This window comes from Elephas maximus, chromosome 19 (genome assembly GCF_024166365.1).
Source record: "Elephas maximus indicus isolate mEleMax1 chromosome 19, mEleMax1 primary haplotype, whole genome shotgun sequence".
Classification (NCBI taxonomy): Eukaryota; Metazoa; Chordata; class Mammalia; order Proboscidea; family Elephantidae; genus Elephas; species Elephas maximus.
This window is the reverse complement of record NC_064837.1, coordinates 57,012,934-57,037,293: the sequence shown is the minus strand read 5'-3', so window position 1 is coordinate 57,037,293 and position 24,360 is coordinate 57,012,934. Positions and strand designations below refer to the sequence as shown.

The following is a 24,360-nucleotide window of genomic DNA, read 5'->3' as shown; positions in this document are numbered from 1 at the left end:
TCAGAGAAGAAACTAGTCTACAGGGCTAATAAACTACATAAGCGAGCCATGGCCTCATCTACCCTGAGACCAGGAGAACTAAGTGGTGCCTGGCTACAACTACTGAGTGTTCTGATCAGGGCCACAATAGATGAACTCTGATAGAATGGGAGAAAAACATGGAAGAGGACTCAAATTCTTAAAAGGTCGAGACTTGCCAGACCATCTGAGACTAGAGGACTCCCTGAGACTATCGCCATAAGATACTCTTTAAATCTTGAACCAAAACTATCCCATGAGGCCACCTTTTAGCAAAATAACAGAGTGGTACACAAAATACAGGATATTACTCATGACTATGGTGCTCTATTAAAAAAAAAGAAACAAACAAAATCTATATGAGACCAATAAGTCAACAATTAACTCTAAAGCAAAGATGAGAAGATAAGGGGCCAGAGAAACTAGAGTAATGGAAATGCAACAGCCAGAACAGAATTAAAGAGAATGTTGACACATTGTAAAAATGTAACCAATAAAAAGAAAAAACTTTTTTTTTTCTTATCACTGAACAATTTATATAGATTGTCAAATGGGAACCTAATTTACTGTATAAACTTTCACTGAAAACATAAGAAAATATTATTTAAAAAAAAAAGTTGAGAGAAAATATCTATGCATATAAAACAAAGAAAAATAAAAGAAATATGACTCTCAGGCCCTTCACCACTAAGTCACATTCTGGACAAAGCCACACTTAGGGTTTATATCATACCTAGGCAGTGAGAACAAGATGCTAATTAAATGAGTGGGGGAAGTTATTTTGGGAACTTCTGCTGCATAACAAATTATCTTAAAACAGTGTTGTAAAACAACAACTGTTTTATTTTGCTCATGATTTTGTGGGTCAGGAATTGGGAGAGCGCTCAGGGAGGCAGGTCTTGCCTGGGGTCTGTCATGCAGGTGCAGTCAGATGTTGGCTGGGGTTGAGGTCATCTGAAGGCTTGTCTGGGCTGGATATCCAAGACAGCTCAATCTCATGGCTGGTAGCTGATCCTGGCTGTTGGTGGGATGCTCAGCTGAGCTGCCAACCAGAGCACCGACACATACCCTCTGAAGCAGCTTCTCAACTGGGGTGATTGTGCCACCCAGGCAGCATATTTTGTTGTCACAACTGGGGGATGTTATTGGCATCTAACGGATAAAGACTAGGGATACTACCAAACATCCTATAATGTACAGAACAGTCTCCAACAACAAAGAATATTCCAGCCCAAGATGTCAATAGGGCCAAATTTGAGAAGCCTTGCTCTAAGACTTGGTGGTCTCAGGATAGTCAAGTTTCTTACATGAGAACTGGCGTCCCCCTGCAAGCTCCAAAAGAACCAGGTGGAAGCCACAACTCCTTTTATGACCCAATCACAGGGGTCATACAGCCTCATTTCCATACTCTATTGGTTGAAGAAGTCTCAAACTTGCCTAGACCCCAGCTCTCTATGGGAAGAGTGTCAAAGAATCTGTGGCCATATTTTAAACCACCGGGGAAGACAGTGGGGATCAGCATGGTGGAAAAGTTGCAGGGTGACATGTCTAATGGGGGTTGTCTTCCTGTCACCAGCCTGTCCTCCTGGGCACTGGCCACGCTGATACTGAGTCACTGGCCCAGCTCACAGAAGCAGCTGCTATAACTGGCATGGAAGCCCTGTCAAGAACCCCCCGCTCCCCAAGCCCATCATCAAGAACTGCTGGGGTTTTTCTGGACTAGTATAGAAGCTGTGATCAGGGTATCTGCATTTGACGGTCATTCCACTTTCTGTCTCCTTCTCTCAAACCTAACCCCGTCCATCCTCTCCAGCAGTTTGCTAGCTGGGCTCTCACTCACACCTATAACCTCACCTTTCCCAGAGCACCTAAGCGCTTCATTGCAAGCTCTTTTATTATTAGCTTGGGCAGGGAAATGTGCCATTAGTGATTTAATCTCCACAAGACATTTCCCCCTAATTGCTAGTCATGGATGATAATTAGCGACTGTTAATTCCTGATAATTAACAAGCTAATACTTAGAGGTAATGGCACCCGGGTAATCATCTGAAAAGGCTCAGAACTCCCCTGCTTTTGGGTCCCAATCTTTAAAGGATGACACTGCATTTCAGCGTTTCTAGCCCAAGAGTCAGCTGGAGCCCCCTGAGTTTGTGTTCAAGAGGGGAGGGATTGGAGATTTGACTGCTCTCTTTAGTTTTCTTCTCTAGTTATAGAAATAATACACGTTCCTTTGGAAGCTTTGTCAAGCACAGAAAAGTATAAAGAAAATAAAATATACATAACCCTGTTAGCTGGGAGCATGCACAGTCAACATTTTAGTTTATTTCTTCCCGGTCTATGAATTTTTCACGCAGTTGAGTTTTGTGTTAAATGCATGGTTTTGCATTCAGCTTTATTCATTTAGCATTAAACGTAAACATCTTCCCTTGTGAGAGCAGCTTATAAAAAATTTCTGCCTCCCCTGCCAGAAAAGTCAAATAAAACATAGTAGAAGAATGGGATCCGTGGGAAAGAGAAGCAATCATGCAAGAACAGAGGCTAGAAGGGCCTGATTTACGGGGACTAGGAATTCATAAACCCTGGTGGCATAGTGGTTAAGTGCTACGGCTGCTAACCAAGAGTTCGGCAGTTCAAATCCACCAGGTGCTCCTTGGAAACTCTATGGGGCAGTTCTACTCTGTCCTATAGGGTCTTTATGAGTCGGAATCGACTCGATGGCAGTGGGTTTTGGTGGGTTAGTGTCTTCAAGGACACTCCTGTCCCTGCCCACAATAACTGTAAGGCATTGGATGGGGAGAATATGCGCGCGCGCGCACACACACACACACACACAGAGTTACATAGAAAAAAGACTGGAAGGAAATGAACTGAAATGTTAATAATGGTGTTGGTTTCAGAGGGGAGAGTTACAGGTAATTGTTACTTTCTGCTTTATCATTTTCTGTGTGCAGTACAGACAAATAAAAGCATTGGACCAGCATTCAAAAGATTACTAGTTCACACTTTGCTCCTCCGGGTGATGGCTGGGTGATCTCAGGTACCTCCTCATGCTGGACTTGATTTTGTTATGTGTGGCGTGATTTGAGGGAAATGTTAGCCCTACCACCCTAAAAGGTGGTTTTCAGAATCAGGAATGCGGAGTCATGGTGTACCTCCATGAAACTGACATCAGAAGATAGCCCGGAAGACTCCCAAGGGTAAGCCTAAGAGGATCAAGAATTGCCTTTATGTAACACTTGACCATTTACAAAGAAAACTTCCCAAATATTGCATCGCGTACATTTCCAGAGGTCTCGTACATTAATGGCCTACCTTGGCTGTGCCATTCATTACCCCAACACTTCTTGAACCTGCTTATTTCTTCAGTAGGGAAATGGTGTAGCCTGGGTATTAGGGCACAGGCTTTGGAGTTAGACCTGAGTTTAAATCCATAGTCTGCCACCCACCTGGGACTTCCTGCAGTCTACTTAACACCCCTAAACCTCAGTCTTCTAATCTATAAAATGGGGCTAACGCTACCTACTCGTGGAGTTGTGAGGTTCTGATGAGATATTGTAAACAAAACTTTACACATACCTGGCTGATAATCAACACTCAGTCAATATTACTTTGTATTATCATATTATATTACATTGTATGATATATTATCCATATTATAGTTGATAGTATTATTTATTTATAAATAAATATGACTATATAAAAATAAAAAAAATAATAACAGAAGAATACATACAATTATATAATGAATGATATTGTTATGTTCCACCCTGTGGAATGCCATAAATTTATTACATACTCTGAAAAGGAATGAGACTTGTCAGTCCTCAAAACTCACTCCAGACTTCAAGGTCTGGTATTATGGGTTTGGGAAACAAGGTCGCCTTCAGCCTATTCTTTTATTTCCTTACTTTTATAGATGCAGATCAATCTCCTCACCACTCTCATCTTTCCAGTCTCCAAGACCCTAACCTTTTCAGCTCTCTGCCAGGTTTAACATTAAAATTGGCAGTTTAGCCACCGCCACGTAGGGAGCTGCTGTATTTCAGAAGCTCTAGTCTGTGCCCTGCAGGAGCCAGGAGCTTAGTCCATCGTTATTTAATAGTAGTCTTTTACAGCAGGGTCATGCTTTTTATTTTTCAAAGCATTTTCATATCTGCTATTGTGTTTAATCACCCCAACAACCTTGTGGGGCAGGGGAGGCAAGTCTTGTCGGTCCCCATGGAGGACAACATGATTTCCAAGGTGGGCATCACAGAAAGTGGCACCATTCTGCAGTCAAGCGGACTGGATTCAGCAACACTAACCAGGTTTCTCAGTGGGCAATGTGATTCTTCAAGAGCTAGATGAATATTTCTCAAGCTTCTTTTTTTTTTACCAGATAGCACTTCTTTTCTAGAATATTCCATGGAACTATTGCTCCATGGAACCCACTTTGGAAAACACTCATGGCATGGCAAGAGAAAGGGCTTTGGAGTGAGGTGGAGTGAGGTTCAAATCCAGCTACCACCCCTTTTTAGCTGAGTGACCTCCGGCAAGTTTATCTCTCTGCTCCTCAGTTTCCTCACCTGTAAAATGGGGATGGTAATAGAACTGTAAGGATTAAAAGAGAGAATAAAGTGCTTAGCACAGTGCCTAACAGTGATGAACACTCAATACACTTTAGCTTTTGTTATTCTCCGTCTGTATTATCCAGGAGAAAAACATGGCCCTCAGAGAGGTTAATTCTGCAACATTACACAGCTATTCAGTGACAGGGCTGAGTGTAAAATTCAGGATTCCTGCCTCCCAGGTCAAGGCCCTTTGTGGTAAATGGGGCCGTTGTTCTCATTCAGGGGTCTTACCCCTTTGTTCTCTCCTTCCCTTACTCCTGCTCACCACCCTTGGGGTTCTAATTCCATTTCTTCCGGCAGATGTTGGGGTTTTTCAAGCCTCAAATATAAGTGAAAGCACTTAGCAAACAGCTATAAAAATCTTCCTCATCATCACTAATTCCCCACCTCCACCCCCCATTATAGCTCCAAGGCCCTTCACCTTGGCCTCCTCAGAGCCTGGCTGCAACCCCTGCACACCCTGTCTCCCTGCTCCCCAGATCCCGCTCCCTGCTTCTGGGACAAGACAGCGGCTGCAGGCTGCCCCCTGACGGTCCGGGAGGATGAGTGGCTGCGGGAGGAAGGCCCTGACCCTGCTGAGCAGCGTCTTTGCTGTGTGCAGCCTGGGTCTCCTGGGGATCGCTGTCAGCACTGACTACTGGCTGTACCTGGAGGAGGGCGTAATCCTGCCGCAGAACCAGAGCACAGAGATCAAGATGTCCCTGCACTCCGGCCTCTGGCGAGTCTGCTTTCTGGCAGGTAAGGGCGCCGGCCCCGGGGGGTGGGGGACAGCCCCGCCCAAGATAGAGAGGAGCAGCCACCCCCTTAGTCCCCCGAAAACCTGCCCTATAAGCCCCTCTTGGGAAGACTTGCCCCTTCTGGAAGAGACAGCTCACCACGGACAGCCCCCACAAGCCCTGGGCAACGCTCTCTCTAGCCATCAGGATACTAGGTCAAACTCAAGCTCGGGCTAGCAATGTCACCCTAGATCTCAGTTTTCCCACCTGAAACATGAATGTAGCTATGCCTTTCCCACACTCCACCTCTCAGGGCTGAACAGAGAATGACATCGCACAGGTCTGAGAATGCTCTTGCATCCATTAGCTCATTGAATTAGTGATCCCATTGAATCCTCCAACAACACTGCAAGACTTATTTACATTTTACACATAAGGAAGTGAAGATTCGGGGAGGTCACGTAAGTCTCCTAACTCAAACTCATTTGCATCCACTGGTTTCCAGAATGGGAAATACTTTGCCATTTCTCTGTTGCTGTATCCATGAAGTGGCAGAGATGAAACTCAAATGCAGGTCCTTCCAATTCTGCAAGAGGCTGCAGGTTTTGATCCCGAGCCTGTGTGGACCTCTCGCCAGCTTGCTAGGGCTTCTCTGGAATCTTTGTGAGTGCTACACAGAGAGCGTTGTCCTTTATCCTGTCCTGGTCTGGAAGCAGCCTGCACACTGAAAACATCTCTCTGCAAGACTGGCCACAGCATGGGCTGGCTGGAATCGCCACAGCGTGTTCACTGAGCCTGTAACCTACATGTGCATTGGGAAAAGGGGCAACTTGGTTTTCCCAGCTTTTCTCCTCCCAGCTTTATGGTAACACTTTGGGAGATGGAATGTGAGTTTAGCCCACAGCTCAGTCCACTGAGCCAGCCAGTATGTAGCAGGAAGGTAACCTCCAGGCCTGGCCTCCCAGTCAATTGATGAGTCCTCTTTGGGAATGGCGTCCAACACTGACCTCCCCTCCCACTGCCCCAGACGGTGTGGCATGGTCTCTGCTTAAATCTGAAGCAGATCTTGAAGTCACCCAGGATCTGGCTTCCAAGGTGATTGACAAGGCTTTTGGGATTCCGCTCCATGACATCTGAGCCAGGCATGCAATGTCATTGGCTGAATCTACCCCCAAAGCAATGGGGTGGCCACTGGAGACTTTAATTGCCATTGAAAGTTTGCAGTGCTGCCCTCTGCCTGCGACTCTTGGGTCCATCTTCACAAAGGTGCTTCTCTAAGAATGTTCCTAGCCCTGTCGTGGGCCACCAGCCACCTAGGGTTTAGATCCTCCTAGGGTTTGATCCAGTCTGTGTGCAAATACACAGTGGGAGCAAAGATCCTAGAAGGATTTAAAAATACCATTTGAATGTATTAACTTCAAATCCATGTTCAGGGAGGATTTGGAAGTGTCGATGCATTCTCCCCTCTGCAGGTGAAGAGCGGGGCCGCTGCTTCACCATAGAATACATGATGCCCATGAACACCCAGCTGACGTCCGAGTCCACGGTCAACGTTCTAAGTAGGTGCCTTGGACTTCCCAGCTGGGCATTGGCTGGACAGAAAGTAGCAGAGCAGATGGAAAAACAGGGTAGCTGGCTTGTTTCTCAAGAGCTAAGGCTGTAGACACAGCTGGTTGTGCTGGCCGAAGTTCACCAGGTCTATCCCAGGTTATTTTTCCATTGGTGAAGATGGGTTGCTGGAGACTCCAAGTCTTGTGACCCAGTCGAGGGAGAGGGCATCCAACTTCATGGCCTTGGCCACCCAAGAGTGAGTTCCTGAGAGTGAGTTCCCGAGAGTGAGTCCCCAAGACTGAGTTCCGACCCCAGAGTGAACTGCTCCATGCATAATTTTAAGTTGAAGAAGACAAAGGCTAGAATGACCATCCTCTGTACACTACGAACAGCCCCTGGCCCATGGAAATGGTGAATCCTCCTGGGAGAGGAAGAAAGATGGAGTGGCCAGGGCCCTTCTAGGTCCACAGCTGCCATATTAGCAGACAGTTTAGATTTCCAAGGAGGGAAGTGGTTAACGACCTGACTGCGTTGGTATGTGAAGTCAGACCTCCCATCCCAGCTTCAGGGAGGCAAACCCCCCCCAGCTCTAGGAGGTTCCCAGGGCCACTCCAAGGGGGATGGAGCTTGGGGAACTCCCACGGGACCGGGGGCTTTGGGGGCCTTGACAGACCACTGCCAGTGGTGTTGCATGTCACCAAGAACCCTTGAGAGGGCGAGCAGCAAGTGAGGCCACTAGAGGCTGACACGCATCCTTTCATCCCCTTAATTAGAAATGATTCGCTCTGCCACGCCGTTCCCTCTGGTCAGCCTTTTCTTCATGTTCATTGGGTTTATCTTGAGCAATATCGGACACATCCGTCCCCACAGGACAATACTGGCCTTTGTCTCTGGCATCTTCTTTATCCTCTCGGGTAAGTTGTGTTGTTTTCTTTTAATGCACTCCGGACTTTTGATATTTAACTCCTAAACAGCTCTGCTTTGGGAAGCCCTGGTCACAGCCATGGGTCAGCCCCTGGCACTGGAAATAGGACAGGCTGAGTCAGTGGCCCAGGCAGAACTGAGTCAGAGCTAGAGGAGACTTCCAACGCCCCCCGCCCATCCACTCACCTTACAGAAGAGCAACAGCGGCTCCAGGCAAGCAGTGACTTGACAGGCTCACCCAGACGGTGGGGCAGAGCTGGGATTGGAACCCAAGGCTCTTTGCTCTGTCAACACCACCGCTACCACCACTTACTTTTCAGGTCTCACCAGTGATGACTATTCCTGTTTTTGAAGGGGCTACGTCTTAGTGATTTATATGAAAAATACATGCAGTCTGCCTGTGGAATAATGGCCCCTTTGCCTCCCAGCCCTCAGCTACCCCCAGGGAGGCTAAGTAGTCTCCTATCACAAATTCACTTGTATCTACCAGTTTGCTGAATGGAAAATACTTAGCAGTTTCTCTGTGCCTACATCCAGGACACAGCAAAGACAAAACTTAAATGCAGGTCCTTCCAACTCCGCAAGATGGTGCAAGTTTTGATCCCGAATCAATAGGCTCCTACTGTCCCTTCTACCTTCCAGTCACACTCCATACCCTGGGCCCCCTGAGGCCTATTTAACATGGACTTGTGTTCCTGGACTGACACCCGGTTGTACTTCATTATTTCTTCATTCGTGATAGGTACCAGACCGTATTCTTGGTGCCAGGGTCACTACCCACAAAAGGTCCGTGTAATGTGAGATAAAAACAAGGAGACAGGAACACGGCATGAAAAGTGTTATAATGACAGTGAGCTCCGAGAGAGCCAAGAGCAATGATCGAAACCCAGGCCAGGGGTTGGTTAGGGAAGGCTGCCAGGAGAAGTGAGAGGAACGATGAGTAGGAATTAGACCAAGAGATGAGGCTGGAGGTTGGGGTGGAGAAAGGACCTGGAGGACAGAGAGAGCAGAACATAATCATTACTCATTGCAGCTGGAGCGTGAGGAGGAGTGTGGTGAGGAGGCACACTCAAGAGGACACCCAAGGTCATCTTCTGGATTTTGAGACTTTGTGAGAAGCCACGGAAGGATTTTGAGCTGAGCAAAGACATGATCAGTTTTGCATTTTGGAAGGACCACTCTAGAGGAGGGAGGGAGGGAGGAAGCAAGACGGGAGGCAGGGAGACCAGGCAAGAGGCTACTTCACTAGTTTAAGGAGACAGGTGATGGTGGCCCAAACTGAGAGGATGATAATGGGGGTACAGAGAAATGAGTAGGCTCAAGTGACAATTGGGAAGTAATCTCAACAGGACTAGGCTTTCAAGAGAGAAACTAAGGATGATTGTCAATTTCTTGCTTGGGCACTGGGTGGATGGTACAGCATCAATCTAATGATCAACAGAGAAGGAGCAGACTTGGGACGGAGATCGTGAGTTCAGTGTGGGAAATGCTGAGTTAGAGGTGTCCGTGTGACATCTGCAGAGTTGTCCAGGAGGTAGCCAGAGGTCAGTGGCTGGGGCTCATGGGACCAAAGAGAGAATTGGGAGCTATCAGCCTATATGGTGGGAGAGTGAACCATGGAAGTGGATGAGGTACTCCCAGGGAGCAGGTAGAGTTAAACGGAAAGATAATGCAGTAAGTAAAGGCAGGCTCTTTCTCCCCTTCAAGGTGAACATGCATTTTCATGGACACTTTTTCTTTTGAAGATAATGACTCAGGCCAAAGGAGTGACTCTCGGGGCATGCATTTTAGGTGCCTTGGCCTGGCTGATTGGGAAACCCTGGTGGCGTAGCGGTTAAGTGCTACGGCTGCTAGCCAAAAGGTCAGGAGTTCAAATCCACCAGGTGCTCCTTGGAAACTCTATGGGACAGTTCTACTCTGTCCTATAGGGTCACTATGAGTCAGACCCGACTCCACGGCAAGGGGTTTGGTTTTTGGGTTTTTGGCCTGGCTGATCAGGGAGGGGTGAGAAGATGCTTAGATCAAAGATTGGTGAGTAGATGACTTGAATAATGGATGGATGGATGGATGGATGGATGGATGGATGGATGGATGGATGGATGGATGGATGGATGGATGGATGGATGGATGGATGGATGGATGGATGGATGGATGGATGGATGGATGGATGGATGGATGGATGGATGGATGGATGGATGGATGGATGGATGGATGGATGGATGGATGGATGGATGGATGGATGGATGGATGGATGGATGGATGGATGGATGGATGGATGAGTGCATGAATGGATGGATAAAGAGAGGTCAAACAGCTGTTAGACATCGGGCATTCTGATTGCCGCCTGACTCCCAAGCCACTTGAAGCTCCTTTTTACAAGATTTTCACGTTAACATGGCTTGGGAGCCAGGTGGCAATCAGAATTCCTAATATCCAAGAAGTGTTCTTCCTTTCTTCTTTTTTCTTCCTTCCCTCCTTCCTTCTTTTCTTTATTCTTTCCTTCCTTCCTTCTGTCCTTCCTTCCTTCCTTTCTTCCCTCCCTCCCACCTTTACATCCATCCATCCATACATACATCTACCTATTTTTCAATCCATCCACCCACCTACCCCTCTTCCACCCATTAATCCATCCATTCACCCTTTCATCAATCCAACAAATATTTACTGAGTGCCTGTAGTGCCCTCGGCCCAACCCCTCCCTGCATGGTGATATTTCCACTGAGTCTAAGAGGCACAGACCCACGGTTAAGCTCACTCTTTATTATTCCTTTCACAATAGCCAAGGCTTTACCATAGCTTCAAGGTACCTGTCGCTTTTCAGCAATGAGCTTCAGGATCAGAGAGCTGGACCAGGTGAAGTTGTTTTAATGATAATAGAGAGTTCATTTGGGGCAGTAATGATTCAAACATGAGTTAAGGGCTGAGAAAGGCTTGAATCGCACCTATTTTCCTTTAACATTCATTCTTCAAGATGCCCCAGTTTCATAAATAATGTGAATGGAATTAAACCTGAACAGCGAAAAACTGAGTAATTAATTATGTCCTGATTCAATTACAGTTACTAATTGGTGGAACCTGATGCCTGAGGCAGTCATTTATACAATGGCAGTTGGAGTCTGGGCCCCAGGGGCCTCCTGGTTTAAGGCTTGACAGATAGTCTGGACAGACTCTCTCCCACCTAAAAATCTCAGGTAGCAGCTCCTTAGAAGCAAGGATGGTAAGACTTCGCACATACTTTGGACATGTTATCAGGAGGGATCAGTCCCTGGAGAAGGACATCATACTTGGTAGAGGGTCAGCAAAAAAGAGGAAGACCTTCAATGAGATGGATTGACACAGTGGCTGCAACCAATGGGCTCAAACATAACGATGATTGTGAGGTTGGCGCAGGACTGGGCAGTGTTTCGTTCTGTTGTACATGGGGTCCCTGTGAGTCGGAACCGACTGATGGCACCTAACAACAACAGCATCCCCTAGGGTGAGTCGGGCTGCCACAACTCTCTGCTAGAGGGGGAGTTGGTGGCCCTGGCTGCTCAGCTAAGGGGACCTCGCTTATTCCTCAGCAGCAGCCACTTGTTAATTCAGTGGTTCTCACTCCTGGTTCTTATTAGCATCATCTGGGGGGTTTTCAAGACAGTACAGTGACCGTCTCCACTCAGGCTAATGAACAGGAATTCTGGGGCTGGGGCTCAGGCATGGTCTGTTTTACAAGCTCCCCAGGTGATGCTGCTGGGAGAGGGGGTAGAACCAGTGGGCTTAGCCCATGGCTCAGGAGCTGGCCAGACGGGGAGTCTTCCTACCTGCCACTCTCTACTATCTAAACCAGTTGCTGTTGAGTCTACCCGGACCTATGGCAAGTTTGACTCACGGTGCTGCAACTCATGGTGACCCCAGCTCATGGTGACCCCAGCTCATGGTGACCCCAGCTCATGGTGACCCCAACTCAAGGTGACCCCAACTCAAGGTGACCCCAACTCATGGTGACCCCAACTCAAGGTGACCCCAACTCATGGTGACCCCAACTCATGGTGACCCCAGCTCATGGTGACCCCAGCTCATGGTGACCCCAGCTCATGGTGACCCCAGCTCATGGTGACCCCAACTCAAGGTGACCCCAGCTCATGGTGACTCCAACTCAAGGTGACCCCAGCTCATGGTGACCCCAACTCAAGGTGACCCCAACTCATGGTGACCCCAACTCATGGTGACCCCAGCTCATGGTGACCCCAGCTCATGGTGACCCCAGCTCATGGTGACCCCAGCTCATGGTGACTCCAGCTCATGGTGACCCCAACTCAAGGTGACCCCAGCTCATGGTGACTCCAACTCAAGGTGACCCCAACTCATGGTGACCCCAACTCATGGTGACCCCATGTGTGTCAGAGTAGAACTGTTCACCATAGGGTTTTCAGTGGCTGATTTTTTGGAAGTAGGCTACCAGGCCTTTCTCCTTGGGTACTTCTGGGTGGACTCAAACCACCAACCTTTGAGTTAGCAACCCACCACTTGGTAAGTGTTCGCACCACCCAAGGACTCCCTCTGCTATTTACAAGGTGCTAATCTAAACAATGTTGTCAGCTCCAGCCAGGGTCTTCCTTGAACTCCAAAATAAATGAATCGTTACGAGGCTGGTGGATGTATTTCTGAACCAGAAGGGGAGGTGGGTGCCACATTAGTGGACTCCCCAGGTCTCTGTCTACTGACTGTCCCCTTTCCCCTGCCTCTGCCCAGGCCTCTCTCTCGTGGTCGGCCTGGTGCTCTACATCTCCAGCATCAATGACGAGATGCTCAACAGGACCAAGGACTCAGAGACCTATTTCAACTACAAATACGGGTGGTCGTTTGCCTTCGCTGCCATCTCCTTCCTTTTAACAGAGGTAACCCCCTTCCAGTTGTGCTGGGACAGCCTGAGTGGGGGGCTGGGGACTGTGCAGTCCTAGTAGCGGGGAGGAAGGCTTTGGACACAGTCCTGCACTTAAGATCTACTTCTGTTGTTCATCCCCAGAAGGTGTCACTTTTCCACCGTCCTCTGTCTCTCCACCCGGGGGTACCCAGGGCTCTCTGCTCCCATCCACTGCCCATGCCACTGCAGCCCTGGGATCGTGCACAGACCCCGCCACCTGGGGGGAGCGAGGCCGGGCCTCAGCAGTGAGTGAGCTCATCTCTGCTTTCTCCTTACTGCAGAGTGCTGGGGTGATGTCCGTGTACCTGTTCATGAAGCGGTATACCGCCGAGGACATGTACAGGCCTCACCCCGGCTTCTACCGCCCGCGTCTGAGCAACTGCTCCGATTACTCGGGCCAGTTTCTACACCCGGACGCCTGGGTCCGGGGCCGCAGCCCCTCCGACATCTCCAGCGACGCCTCCCTACAGATGAACAGCAACTACCCAGCCTTGCTCAAGTGCCCCGACTATGACCAGATGTCATCTTCTCCCTGCTGAGGCTTGGCTACCTCCCTCCCTGGACTTCAGATAGACAGACAGCCCCTTCAGTGTTCCCTCTGCCTGGCCCGTGAGCCCAGGCCTGTGGTTGACAGGCCCAGGCCACCCCATGCTTAGCTCTTGTTGCTTGACACGTGTCTTCTCCCTGCTTCCCCCAGGGTAGGTGTAACCTCCAGTGGGTGGGGGTCTAGGGTCTAGGGCCAGCAGGTAAGCTGGCTGAGAGCATGGGTGTAGCCCAACCTCCTGGGTACCAATCAGAGCCTTGGCCCCAGAAGCCAGCAGCTCTCCTGTGCCCAGAGAAGCAGGTGTTCCAGTTGTATATTCCTCCCTGCACACCCAACTTCACGGCCAAGTCCAACTCTGAGATGCCAAGTCCTTTTACATGGATCCAGCTGGACCTGTGAGCTTGCCAACTCGCCTGGCCCCCTCTTTCCATGACCTGAGCCATTGGGCCAAAAGGTGACTTTGATATGGAGGTCTGGCTGGTTCCAAACCATCTAGTAGAAAGTGTTCTTGTGAAACCCCTTCTTTTGTGTCACCCACATCCCTCCAGACAACACACACATCTGCACCCTCCACCTCCCAGCCCACAGGCTGCATCCCTCTGTCAGCCTCAATGAGCTGGAAACCTGTCCTTCTCTCCCCCTCCCTCTAGAACTCAGCTGTCCTGGGCCCTGTCCCTAGGGGACTAAGGGTGGGCGTGAAGCCACCCTGAAGTCACAAAGAGGTGTTAATGGCTGATCAAGCATTAATATGCACGGCCCCCTTGGTAACATATTTAATGAGGGGTCTTTAATGCCTTAACCCAAAGAGGTGACTGACCATGAGAATTTCAGAATCTGGCTGGTCTGAGTTAATACTACCAGGCACTGTTTTAAGCCTGGGGAAACTGCCACTGCCCTCATGGAGCTTACCAGGGCAATATTTCTGATCCACGGCCCTGAAATCTAATCATGCAGACAGAAGTCTCTACCATCTAAGTAAAAGCCAGCTTTCAGAAGAGGCCGCCTGGGATGTGGAACCGGATTTGGGATACCTGGTGCATTTTGAGCCTAAACAAGCCAGACTCAGAGTGATCCATCTCTCCCGAGGATGCTGTGGATATTTGGGGGCCAATTCAGTCCTGATATGTTTCCTGAGTATGGGAGCAAACCTGTTGCTGACAAGTCAGTTCTAACTTGTGAAAACCCCATGTGTGACAGAGTAGGACTGTGCTCCGTAGAGTTCTCTTGACTGTTATCTTTATGGAAGCAGATCACCAGGCCTTCCTTCTATGGTGCCGCTGAGTGGGTTTGAACTGTCAACCTTTAGGTTAATACCAAAAAACCAAACCCATTGCCATTGAGTTGATTCCAACTCATAGTGACCCTATAGGACTGAGTAGAGCTGCCCCATAGGGTTTCCAAGGCTGTAAATCTTTACAGAAGCAGACCGCCACATCTTTCTCCCATGGAGCAGCTGGTGGGTTTGAACTGCTGACCTTTTGGCTAGCAGCCGAGCATTTCACCACTGCACCACCAGGGCTCTGTTAGGTTAGTAGTCTAGTGCAAACTGCACCACCCAGGGACCTGAGTATGGACACAGGGAGGCAAATCAGATACCTTCGGAGGTCTGGGCAGCGTGACACCTGTTTTCCTGGGAGGAAACTTGAGCTAAGGAAGGAGGAACCTTCCATGAAATCCAGGTGAGGAAAACGGGAGCTGCCTCCTCTGAGATGTACCCCTCCCCTCTCTCCCTCCACCCCACCCCCCCCATTTCTCCAGGTTGTACATTTTTGGTTTTGAGATCTTTAGTAGCAGAACAACACCATGCTCTCTTTTCCATGTACTTTTGCTGTGGCAGCTTTTCTCTCTTTTCTCATGCTCTCTCAGAGATACTATCAGGCTCTTGGTGCACGAAGCCACAATGGGCAAAAGTGCACACTGGAAATGAGTACAGAAAACGGCACCTTTGGAAGGGTGATGGTTTCATAGCTGGATTACTCCATTTGTCTCACAGCCTGGTAGAGGAAAAGGAGATAAGAGAAGGCAGTGCCAGAGCCCTAACTCGCCGGGGATCCTTGGGCGAGCCCTTTCTCCTCTGAGGGGCTCAGCCTAAATAATTTCCAAGCCCGCCCACCACTGCCCCGCACCCAACTCTAAAGATCCAGTGTCATGTAAAAAGCTCCAGATTGCTCTCGTATGTGACTGTTCCACCCTTGCCTATAAACTGATGCTGTTGTTATCTGCCATCGAGCCAGCCACCGACTCATGGTGACCCCATGTACAACAAAACAAAATGCTGTCAGGTCCTGCTCCATCCCCATGATCAGTTACAGATTGGATTGTTGTGATCCGTAGGCTTTCCTTGGCTGATTTTCGGAAGTAGATTGCCAGGCCTTTCTTCCTACTCTGTCTTAGTCTGGAAGCTCCACTGAATCCTGTCCAACATCATAGCAACACACAAGACTCTACTGACAGACAGCTGGTGGCTGCACATGAGGTGTGTCGGCTGGGAATTAAACCAGGATCTCCTGCATAGAAGGTGAGACTTCGGCCACTGAGCCATCTCTGCCCCCTGTAAATGGGTAGCAAGTATAAACCCCAGCTTCCACAGCCTGGTGCCCTTGGAATAACTCTTGTACTCTGTATTACTGCTTAGAGAATAATATTGAAACCACATTCTCCCCAAAACACCGGAATCGATTGCCAAGCCAGTTAGTGTACCTGGAGACCATTTCGTAGCATTTCCAAACTGGACCATTGTTTTAGATGTGCTTTGCTCCAATTCTTGACAATGTAATTAGCTGACTTGCACTCTTCTCTCTCTAAAGCACTCTTTCTCCGTTGCTGTGCCAAGCTCGTTTTTGTGCACATGAAAAAATAGAAACCACTCTTAATACAAGGTGATAGTTGACTGTGCCATCATTGGGACGGGACTTTACCTGCCTGGATGCAGAGCTGCTGAGAGTAGCAGCTCTTACCTGGGAACATACAATTTGCACGTGTCTTAGGAACAGGTTCTGGTTAATTGCTTTCGCTTACTCCGAATGGGCAAAAGGATCAATAATTGTGCAGCCAGTACAGTTTCCTTTCAGTCTATCAATTAGCCCCAGAACTGTCTGCAGGGTCTCAATGATCAAAAGATTTTTATCAAACGTTGAAATGTATAAACTCAGCTCAGAAATCATAAATTAGGACCTCTTCCCCAATACACCATCTGATCTTTTGTTTCCTCAAGCACTTAAAAAAATAATTTGATGGGTTTTATTTTTCACCCGCAAAAGTGGGAGGGGGAACTGATAAACCAAAGTCTCAGGAATAGGAGAATAAAACCACTCCGGGTTACCAGCCGAGAGGGGAGGACAGTTCTGACACCGGTTTCCTCCCACCTGGAACCCACCACCCTCCTTTCTTCCCCAGGGCTGGGCCAGTGACACCGGCTTACCCCACCAACGCCACCAAATGGCCTTCAAAGGACTAGCCTGTTGTCTGAGCTGGGCACTGACTTGAGGGGTAGAGGAGTCGGGGGCAAATCTGCCTTAGCAACAATGCTCCCAGACGACTACTTGCGGGAGGAGCCCCCTCCTTACTGTTTGAGCAGCTCACTAAATAACTAAATAAAAGCACCTAGAGGGTGGACAAGGGCAGGGAAAACAGAATTCCACCTTAAAAAAACAGTTGCTGTCAAGCCGATTCCAACTCATGGCGACCCCATGTGTGTGGGGTAGAACTGCATTCTGTCAGGTTTTCAAAGCTGTGACCTTTCAGAAGCAGATTGCCAGGCCTTTCTTCCAAGGCACCTCTGGGTGAACTTGAACCTCTAACTTTTTGGTTAGCAGCCAAGCATGTTAATTTTTTTGTACTACCCAACCAAAAACCTGTTGCCATGGAGTCTATTCCGACTCGTGGTGACTCCATGTGCGTGGAGTAAGTAGAACTGCTCTGTAGGGTTTTCAAGCTGTGACCTTTTGGAAGCAGATTGCCAGTCCTTTCTTCCAAGGCACCTCTGGGTGGGCTCAAAACACCAATTTTTTGGTTGGTAGTTGAGAGCTTAACTGTGCCACGCAAAGACTCCTTGCACCACCCCGGGAATCCTTAAGAGCTGAGAAAATGGAGCTGTGCTTCCAGCGTGGGGAGGGAGATGTAGAGCTGCACCGGGCCTTTATAAGCCTCCTTCACAGGCTGGCCAGCTGCTAGCCAAAAGGTCGGCACTTTGAATCCACCAGGCACCCCTTGGAAACCACATGGGGCAGTTCTATTCTGTCCTATAAGGTTGCTATGAGTCGGAATCAACTTAGTGGCAACGGGTTTGGCTTTGGTTTCACAGGCTGTCCACTTAGCAGAGGTCATCTGACCTCTGTCAGAGCCTGTGTGCAATTCCCACGAGCCTTGACTTTTCCCATATGCTAATATGCCACTTGGGAAATTAATTAGCCTTTGGAACACAAACACTCCACGTGGTGAGTGGGTAGAGAAGTGGATGAATGAGTGAATTCTGACAAACACACTTGTGCACAGGTTGGGCAGGTGTGGGCTCAGTAGTGGCATGGCTGCTGCTCCATGTCATGTGGAAGAAGTCAGCCTTCCCCATGGGGGGAAGAGGTGGTGCTGGGCCACAGGCAGGCCAGAGTTGGTGCCACCCTGGGGCTGTGCCCACAAGAGGCAGCTGCTCTTGCTGTCTGTGTTCCAGGTGTTCAGATGAGTTGCAAATCGGGCAGATGCCCCTCCAGGACCCACACATCCAAGGATGGGTGCTGGAGTCTCGGGTCCTTCCTTCCAGTGGTGCTAAGGTCACTGAATTCCCACAGATCCAGGTAACGACTGCACCCAGGGCCTAGACCTTTCTCTGTGACCTTGGACAAGTCGTGCCCTCCCCAGTCTGCCTTGGCTCCCCATGTGTAATGAGAGCCAGGAGGCTCTGCTAGCTCTACAGCTCCACAGGGCTAAGACTTTCTGCCCTGGGCAGCACTGCCCTTGTATATTTGCATACAGTGGGCCCATGGCTGTGCTGGTTCCCCGGTAGCCCCACTGTTCAGAGGTCTGAGTTCTTACCACTCCCTGTGTGACAGGGTGCCCAGTAGCCCTCAAGAACTTTTTTCATTCATACAAGGAAGGCGTTGGACAAAATGGTCTCCAGGCTCCCTCCCCAATGCAAAAGCCTGTAGGTTTTACAGGCAAAACCCAGCCAAGCTCAAGTAGTGGAACTCCAGCACCTGCTGCTTGCCAGGTGCACCCAGAATTTGGAATTTAGATAAGAAATCAGATACTTGGTGAACCCCAAGGAAGAACAAGAAGTTGCATAATAGAGTGCAAATAGCACCACCCCCCCAGAGTAACAGGAGGGAAAGGGGAGTGGGGGGATGAAGGCAGAACTCCACTGCCCCATTCCTTACTCCCAGCTACAGGGGCAGAGAGGAAGGGGAGCCTCCAGCCCAGCCTCTGCTCCCCTGGATAGCATTATGGGGAATGAGGCCGTTGTTTAGCCAATTCCAGAGACAATGACCAGGTTCAAGAGCAAAAGGCACGATTTTGATGCCAAACAAAAGGACTGGCCTCCTTGGCAGGAAGATGCTTCTAGGGCTGAAATGTCCCAAGGTGTGACTGTCTGCTATTCCAAAAAACCAAACCAAACCCATTGCCATCCAGTCAGTTCCGACTCACAGAGACCCCACAGGACAAAGTAGAACTATCCTGTAGGGTTTCGAAGGAGTGACTAGTGGATTTGAACTGCCAACCTTTCAGTTAGCAGCCAATCTCTTGCCCACTGCACCACCAGGGCTCCCAACTCTTCTACTATTAGGAGATGAAAGTTTCCAGGTGGTAGCTGGGTTAGGCGAGGATTTGGTCATTCTCCTGGAAAAACTCGCCTGAGAATTGACACGAAAACACTCAGCCTCAAGCCTTGAATAAGCAGGCTGGGGCTTCTGAGAAAGCCAAGGCTTTGGCTAGTTACCCTGGTGGGCCAAGGGCTTCAGGAGTAGGATCTGTAGCTTCCTTTACCAAGTCCCAATCCAGGCTTCCTTAGGCCAGAGAAAGAACCCTAGAACTGGCCTTCATGCCTCCACTGCCCCTGCCATCCACTCTGGACAAACCAGTGGCACACTTCAGGTTCTCCATCCACAGGATGGGCTTCCTCCCCAGGCTCCTTCTCTGGGAAGGAGTGACCCTAAATGAGAATTGAGATGGAAATTCTTGTGGTGCCCAATGGGGAAGATGTGCTGACTTGCAGCTAAGTGCTGGCTCAGAGTCACCATCACTTATAACCCAAGCTTTAGCAGACTTGTCATACCAGGCAGCCCTGCCCTCAGAATCCCTCATCCTGTTCATGGCCTGAGAGGTGTGGGAAGGGCCATGCTGACTCCAAAGCCTCCATGGGAGGACCATTCCTTGCCTCTTCCAGCTTCCGGTGGCCCCAGCTATTCCTTGCTTTTAGCAGCATACCTCCAATCTCTGCCTCCATCTTCACATGGCCGCCTTCCCTCTGTGTCTCTGTGTCTCATCTTTTCTGAGAAGAACAGCAGTCATATTGCTTTAAGGGCCCAGCCTACTCCAATATGACCTCATGTTAACTAACTACATCTGCAACAGCCCTACTTCTAAATAATAGGAATTCTGAGGTTCTGGGAAGGACAGGAATTTTGGGGGGACACTAGCCAATACTGTACATGAAGCCTTGGTTGAGAACCACTGGTTTAGGCCTATCAGGATTCACCCTTGGAGCTGGGATTAGGCTAGCTATCTAGTTGAGGAGTAGTGGCTTCCCAAACAGAATTCAGGAGAGGAAGGAGGAAATGCAGAGTGGGCAATTGAGGAGGCTGAAGTTCTGGATGTGTTCCTTGCTCCCTCCCAGCCCACACAGGCATTACCTCCTTTGAAAAGGCTGTGCCTTGGGCAAGACGTCAGAGCCATGAGCTCATGCCCAGCCTTTGAGCTCCTGACCCTTTTCCCTGATGAGCCAATATTCATTGGGATGCAGGAAGAGCCTGCCCTTGAGAAAGGATAGTAGTGCTCAGCAGTCTGGAGCCAACATGCTCTCTGCCCCACTGACAGGGCCAAGGATGGACTCTGGCCCTGAGTGGGCCTGATGGATGTTCAGCCAATGACCCTGCAGTCTCAGGGCTCCTACTGCAGAGTTTAAACCAATCTTCATCACCAGTCTATGAATAATTCATTTTGCACTCCACGACCATAAGAAGAACAAGACTTGAGGGCTTTGGAGGTTTCTGGTCAGGCAATGAAGAGGCCATGTATCACAGTATTCTCAGTAGGCTGAACTTGGGCCATTTTTTTGTTTTAAATGCACCCATACTCACACATCCACCTCCCACCCCATTTCAGATACAGTAGAATTCATGAGAAAACACTGTGTAAACTGCAAAGTCCTCCTGAGATTAAGTTGTTTTTAGTAACAAAATGGCAAAGAAACTAAATAAAACAAACCCCACTAGAGACTCCAGGTGAGTACCATATGTTAAAGCCAAAGTAATTCTCAGTGCCCTAAATGACCAAGGCTGGATAATGTCCCATTAGGTCAGTCATAATTTTGCAGAAGAGGGATTCACCATCGTGAATCAAGGCCGTTTCTTGTTAATGTCAGTTTAGACACTATGACTTCAACTCCAGGAGAGGGTCATCACCAGACATCATCATCATCAACAAGCAAGTAAAGCCCTTATCTGAGGCCTTGACACGTAGTAGGCACTTTGTAAGCACTTTCTCATTTAACCCTTTCAATACTGTACATAAAAGGATACTGAGGCCTAAAGAGGTTTGGGGACCATAATCCCACAACTAGGAATATTTGAAGTACTCTGCAAGTTCTGTTTCAGATGGTTAGTGCATACCCAGGAGGTTGGTGTCTGTAGTTCTCAATGCCCATCATGGCATATGCACCTACTTCTGTAATCAGAGAAAAAGTCCAGGTCCCCATCCAAAGATAGATGGGGGAAGAAAACATCTCAGTAAAGGGGAAAGAGCAGTGATGTGTTGTGTCCTTGAAGGCCCTGTACTTGTTAATCCTGATTCCTCATCTCCCATTTCTATTCATGATGCCAACCAGTGTTGGGGTGCTCATGATGCCAACCAGTTTTGGAGTGCTCATGATGCCCAACAGTGTTGGGGATGGCTGCAGAACAATTCCAGATTTTCCTAACCAAGGTCCAACCAATCAGTGATGGAACTTCACCGCCCTCTCCTCGCTGGAGGAGACTCATTCCGCATGTTTGGACTGACTAGTGAGCGTGTGACTAGGGCTGATCTGGAGCATCCCAACAACTTGACCAAGGCAAACGGCTGGAGGAGTCAGCGTGAGATCCTGGAGAGACCCTCACATCAGACTCTGGGCTCCCTGAAGCAAATGGTCAAAGTGGAAGTAGTGCAGAAGGTGAAACTCTTGATAGTTTGAAGTCCATCATCAGCTGCAGAGAATGTGGGAATATTTTCATTTGTTCAACAAAACGTTTCTGCAACACCTAATGTGTGAGCTCTGGTTGCTGCATGGGGTGCAAAGAACAAAAAAATGTGGTGAAAACGAATTTGACTCCACAACACTTACATGCAAAAAATATCACCTTGTTTTTCTAAATCAAATTAAATCTGACTTTGAGGCCCCACTCACCAGGGTCATGAGAAATTCAGTGCCACTGAGAGTTGTACAGGAACCAAGTGGGGAGGGGATGGCGGCAGTTACCGTGTAGCTGGAAATCTACAGTTCATCACAGTATAGGTGTAGGGTCCTTGCAGAAGCATGGAGCCTTGGTGACTGATGTCCAGTGTCTTCAGGAACATCACTTTGCCACCTCTCTCGAGCCCTGCAAAGGCACTGTGGTCTCCACCACTCCAGGAACCCAGTGTTGTGAATTGAATTGGGTCACCTAAAAAGATATGTTGAAGTCCCAACCCCCAGCACCTGGGAATGTGATCTTGTTTGGAAATAGGGTCTTTGAAGATGTTGTTGGTTAACGTATGGTCACACTGGAGTAGGGTGAATCCTAATCCCTCTGAGCGGTGTCCTTATAAAAGAAGAAAACAGACACAGAGAGACTGAGGGAAAGACAGCCATGTGGAGATGCATCTGTAAGCTAAAGTACGCCTAGGGCTACCAGAAGCTGAGAGAGATGTGTCAGGGCTTTCCCCTGGAGTGAACCATGGCCCTGCTGATGCCCTGAATTCAGGCTCCTAGCCTCCAGAACTATAAGACAAATTTCTATTGTTTTAAGCCACCCACACTGGTATTTCATTAGCTGACTCTTAGAGAATAAGAACAGAGATCACATTTGTCTGACACCAAAATCTGCGGTTCTAACCACTGCTGTGAGGTACTCCTCTGAACGTAATACATGGCCATCTTAGAAAGTTACAGAAGCATAGACAATGGAGAGAAAGAAAAGAAATGGTGCATACCCTCACTCTCCAAACAAATCCAATTATTTAAAAGCCCTGTTTACTATGGAAACACAACAGTAGAGAAAGCAGTATATATAATGAACTTCCTCAAACTCATCAACCAGCTTCCACACATGCCCAATTCCAGATTATTTAGAAGCACCCCCCAAACATCATATTGTTTATCCTGTAAATATTTCACTGGGTATCTCCAAAAAAAATTACGGTTCTTTTTAAACCACAATGCCACCAAACCAAAAACCAAACCCACTGCTGTGGAGTTGATTGCAACTCATAGAGACCCCACAGGGTTTCCAAGGCTGTAAATCTTTATGGAAGCCGACTGCCACATCTTTCTCTCATGGAGCCGCTGGTGGTTTCGAACCGCCGACCTTTCCGTTAGCAATCAGATCGCTTTACCCACTGCGCCACCAGGGCTCCCTACAATGTCACTAATGCACATAAAATATTAACACCAATTCCTCAATATCATCAAATATCTAGTTCAATGTTCAGATTCTTCCAGTTTTTTTCTAAAATATGTGTATGTGTTTGTTTTAGGATTTGTCAAGATCAATATAAGATCCTTACGTTGCAATTGGTTTTTAAGTCTCTTATGTTTCTTTTTGTCTATATATTTCCTCACCCCCATCCCTCATCATTTGACCCACAGTTTCCTACAGTCTGGATTTTTCTGACTGTATCCTATGGAGGTGCTGATGAACGTTTTCTTCTGTCCCTTCTATGACCTGTAAATCGGTAGGTGGAGCTACTAGAAGCTTTGTCAGACGCAGGTTGATTCCTTGATGATAACAGCCCACAGGTGTGCCATGGGCTTCCTTCAGGGGCACCTACATCCGGCTTCTTTCCTTTGTGATGTTGGCAGCCATTGATAGACACGGTCCAGGTCCACCCTTTTATTAGCAGTTGCAAAATGGTGATGTTCTGATGATATTGTTCCTTCTTCCTTTATGAGCTGGAATACTGCAGTTCAGAGAACTATCCCCCCATCAGCTCTCTGGCTGTTGTACCTCGGTCCTCGTTCCTCTGTGTAGCCACCTCTGCTCTGTCATGGGCATGCACTGCCATTTATTCCCCCAGTTCCCAACTAGTGGGCATTTGGGTTGTTTCCGGCAAAAACAGCCACTAGTAACATTTTGCCAGTCCTCCCCAAGAAGCCGCTCTTGGATCTTCATTTTAGACCCAAATCTCGGAGTTGTCAATATTAAAGTTACTATTCTTCCTGGCCTCTGTGCTTTCCCTCTGCCCCAAAGACATTAGACGCCCACATCACAAGTTCTCCTCTGACAAGGCTGCCCTGATGGAATGCCTCAAGAATGGCCACTTCTTCACCAGTGTTCACAGAGGCCCAGAGCAGGCTGGAAGACCATTCCCAGGGAGACTGGGCAAGTTCAATTTTGCCTTGTCGCAGGGTGACATTGCCAGGGGCTCGCGCCCCCACAATTCTTGCCCCCACGTGCAAAGGGGCCTTTCCTGGAGAGCCCCTCCGGCTGTGAGTCATCAGCTTCCAAGCTCCAAACCCCACAGGGAAAATGCAAATGGAATCTAGTGACTAGGGAACTAAAGCCACCCCTGTGTGGGAGAGGATGCTATAATATCAGGCTGTCGCCAAATTAACATTATTAAACAAATGCACAAAAATAGCAGCCATAATTATTCCCATACAGTAGCTCAATCTGGAACTCTCAGTGCGTCTTTGCTCCCCCTAAACAC

The 24,360-nt window shown here is 48.5% G+C and overlaps 1 protein-coding gene across 3 annotated transcripts in view; it reads left to right on the top strand.

The window, feature by feature from the left end:
* Nucleotides 1-23,215, top strand: part of CACNG5 (calcium voltage-gated channel auxiliary subunit gamma 5) — a 49,939-nt gene extending 26,724 nt beyond the window's left edge. The window contains exons 2-7 of one of the 3 annotated variants that reach the window (XR_007514205.1): nt 5,108-5,366; nt 6,817-6,903; nt 7,669-7,809; nt 12,551-12,696; nt 13,004-15,784; nt 21,302-23,215. Coding sequence is in view for 1 of the 3 variants with exons in the window: in XM_049861286.1 (XP_049717243.1) it covers nt 5,171-5,366; nt 6,817-6,903; nt 7,669-7,809; nt 12,551-12,696; nt 13,004-13,261 (828 nt within the window). In the remaining 2 variants the exon portion in view is untranslated. Of the gene's footprint in view, nt 1-5,107; nt 5,367-6,816; nt 6,904-7,668; nt 7,810-12,550; nt 12,697-13,003; nt 17,697-21,301 lie in introns of those variants that run through there. The other 2 variants (XR_007514206.1, XM_049861286.1) reach the window with 2 other exon arrangements.
* The last annotated feature ends 1,145 nt before the right edge of the window (nt 23,216-24,360 follow it).